General features: G+C 48.1%; 1 protein-coding gene across 1 annotated transcript in view; it reads right to left on the reverse strand.

Annotated features, from left to right (window-relative positions):
• Nucleotides 1-2,348, reverse strand: part of LOC119417353 (1-phosphatidylinositol 4,5-bisphosphate phosphodiesterase eta-2) — a 116,573-nt gene extending 114,225 nt beyond the window's left edge. Inside the window, exon 1 of the mRNA XM_037684558.1 lies at nt 2,216-2,348. Coding sequence (XP_037540486.1) covers nt 2,216-2,348 — 133 coding nt within the window. The remainder of the gene's footprint in view (nt 1-2,215) is intronic.
• Nucleotides 2,349-3,643: the final 1,295 nt, after the last annotated feature.

Genomic DNA, 3,643 nt, shown 5'->3' on the forward strand with positions numbered 1-3,643 from the left:
CATCATCATCCATCCATCATCATCCATCATCCAGCCATCATCATCCATCCATCATCATCTATCCATCCACCCAGCCATCCAACTATCCATCCATCCATCCATCATCTTTACCTGCTTCTTCCTTTTCAGGTCACACGAGTCACTGGTGCCCATTTCCAGCCATCACTGTGCAAGTGGCAGGGGACACCCTGGACAGGTCTCCAGTCCATCACAGGGACACAGAGACAAACAATCATTCTCTCTCTCTCTCTCTCTCTCTCTCTCTCTCTCCCTCTCTCCACACACACACACACACACACACACACACACACACACACACACACACACACACACACACACACACACACACACACACACACACAGGGACAATTTGGAGTTACCAGTCAGTCTAACATGCATGTTTTTGATCTGTGGGAGGAAACCAGAGAACCCACGCAGCACGGAGAGAACATGCAAACTCCACCCAGAAAGGCCCCCAGCCTTCTCACTGAGAGGCAACATCTCTACCAACTGAGCCCCCCCCCCCCCCCCCACACACACACACACACACACACACTATAACTTCAGACTGATGGAAATCCTGACGAGACTGAAGGTCAAACGATCGATGAGCTCTGATTTGTGGTCCAAGACCTCATTGATTCTGAACGTTATTCAGGTTTGTGTCAACAAATGTTCTGTCATTGTTCCACAAGTCAGACAGAGGGTGGCACAGTGGTACAGTGGTTAGAGCCGTCGCCTCACAGTGAGCAGATCACAGGTTCTCCTCCTGAACTTTCTGGGTGGAGTTTACATGTTCTTGCATCCCGCCTCTTGCACCGTGACCACACCCCTCGTTTTAAGTCCCTCCCCTCCGTGCAAACCAATCAATACAAACATTTTGCAGATTTAAACAAAAAACACACAAAAGTACATAAAATTAACTCATGGCAGCTCCTCCATCGTAACTGTTTGTTTCAGCTCTGAACAAAGACAGAAGGCGAAGACGCTTCGTCTGTCTGTCTTTACAGTTTGAACTGAGTTTTTCTGGACTGACTTTGGTCTTGAAGTTCTTCTACATGTGGTTTCATGTCGTCTGTGGACACCGCGCAGACTAAAAGAGATCCTGATGGACTTCAGGAGAGCCTGGACAACGACCCCCCACCCCAACTCTCCACGTAAATGGAGAGGAAGTTAGACTAGTGTTGTAGTCAAGTCCACCTAACCCGAGACCAAGTCAAGACCAAGACTTTTGGGGTCCAAGACCAAGTCATGACCAAGACCGGACTCGAGTTCTACAACACTAGTAGAGACAGTGCATGACATCAAGTCCCTGGGTGTCCACTTTGCAAGAGACCCGACGTGGACCCTCAAGGACTCCCAACTTCTGCAGGAGTATGATCAAGAGAGTTCTGTGTCACTGTTATGCTAGTAGCTAACAGAATTGCCAGGGACCCCACCCGCCCCCCACCGCCCTGCCGGTTCATCCGTCTCCCATCCAAACGTTCAGAACTTTAAGAACTCGAACCACCAGGCTGTGGACCTGCTTCTGTCTGAGACCTGTTGCACCCCCATAAGGACACCCCAGCTAAACAACGGTCTATAATTATTTTTATCTGAACTCTAGGCGTTCATATTTAATGACGACAGTTCTCTATTTGCTGAAACACCCAACAGTTCTGCAGCCGCGCAGAGGAACGTCTGAAGTGAGAAGACTCGGCGCCCGTGCTGAGACCGGCTTCCTCCGTTACCTCCATCGTTCCTGCAGCTTTCAGCTCCAGAAACAAACTTTTTATCTGTTCTCCATTAGAGCCGTGGCGCTCCACCTGACAGCCGTCTGAATAACAAGAAGGTTCATGTTTATGCACGAACTGCTTTCTAGTTTGGTTTAATAAAACTCAGTCGGACCTTCTGTGCAGCCGAACAGCTCTGTCATATTTTCAGCTGCTGAGAAGCTTTCTTCAGGAGACCGAGAGAAACACGCCGAGCACACGTGGAACAGCTCACAATCAGCTGGTTCAGAAGGGGAGGGCTGCAGCAGCACTGCTGGTGGCTCTGGGGGGGTCTGATTGTGTCGCTCAGTGTCAGGAAGGGTTTGGAAGAATTACAGAAGTGGCAAAATGTAACTTGTTCAAGGAAAAACCAACGAGACGAATGAAACCAGAGAGCAGAGCACTAGAGTCACACTTCACCCAGACAGACTCTACATCCAGTCCTTCAGGAGCCGAACACTCACCCACAGCGATGGCGTTCTCTGACAGGAAGTGGCTGCAGGGAAGGCTGGCTGTGCTCATGAAGGAGTCCTCATCTGTGGTCACGGTGGTCCTGGATCTGAGAGACGGGTTTGGAGAGTCGGTCACCATGGCCATTCTGGCCGCCACAGACTCCATGGCTGCTGATGTACGGTCCGATCGTTCACGGGTCTTCGAGGTGTAGCTGCTGATCTGAGCCTGAGAGATCTGTCGGTCCTGTCCAAGAACCAAAAACAACTCCCAAATAAATCCAGGAAGGAGTTGACCCAGCTAGTCCCTTAAATCCGTGATGAAGGTGGGTGAAGGTGTCCCCAAAGGGTTTATGGTACCGTGGACCAACGTTCCAGGAACGATATTCCAGTACTCTGGGTTTGGTAGACGAGCGCCGATTCAGGATGATTGGCATCTGTCAATCACAGGCAGGTCAAACCAGCTCCTGACAAACACAGAGATAAAAATCAGGACGGTCTTCTTCACTCCACAGTTTGAAAAGGAAGCATTCCATCCAGGAATGCATGTCGCCCGCCAACGCTCATGTTAAAGAACAAAGAGCTGTGATGCTCTGTTACAGACAGACAGACAGAAAGACAGGCAGGCAGACAGACAGACAGACAGACAGGCAGGCAGGCAGGCAGACAGACAGACAGACAGACAGAAAAGAAAGACAGACAGGCAGACAAAAAAGACATGCAGACATGCAGACAGGCAGACAGACAGACAGAAAAGAAAGACAGACAGGCAGACAAAAAATACAGAAAGACATGCAGACAGAAAGACAGACAAGCAGAGACAGAAAAGAAAGACAGAAAGACAGAGAGGCAGAGACAGAAAAGAAAGACAGAAAGACAGAGAGGCAGACAAAGACAATCAAAAACAAAAAGACAGACATAAAGAGACGTACGGTAGATGTCAAGGGACAGGAGCACTGAAGAATTCTAAGAACTAAGAACATTTCTGAAGAAACTGGGGCAGATTAACAAAAACCTCTAAACAGATTGAAATACCAGGGACATAATCTCAGATTCAAGTGCTGTAGAAAAATATTTTATTGACAAACTTTGTGTGAAACTATGTCTGAAGTGCATCATTTGACCACAATATCAACTAAAACTCTGGCTGAATAACTTTGTCTAAATGTTTCTAGACCAGTTTGTAAAACAAAGATTCAGTGGACCTGGCTTTGTTTTAGTTTTGATATTTTCTACAGAATATGAATTCAAGTTTTATAGTATTTCACCTCTCTGACAGATCAGGCAGGACGCCCCTTGGATTATGATGTTTGCAGATGACGCTGCTCTGTAGTGAGAGTGGGGAGCAGGTGGAAGAGAGCCTGGAGAGGTGGAGCACGGTCTGATGAGAGATGGATAATCCACAGTGGAGATCCCTAAAACTATTTTACCAGCAACTGTATC

The sequence above is a fragment of the Nematolebias whitei genome, chromosome 11, assembly GCF_014905685.2.
Source record: "Nematolebias whitei isolate Nwh7 chromosome 11, NemWhi1, whole genome shotgun sequence".
In the NCBI taxonomy this organism is placed as follows: Eukaryota; Metazoa; Chordata; class Actinopteri; order Cyprinodontiformes; family Rivulidae; genus Nematolebias; species Nematolebias whitei.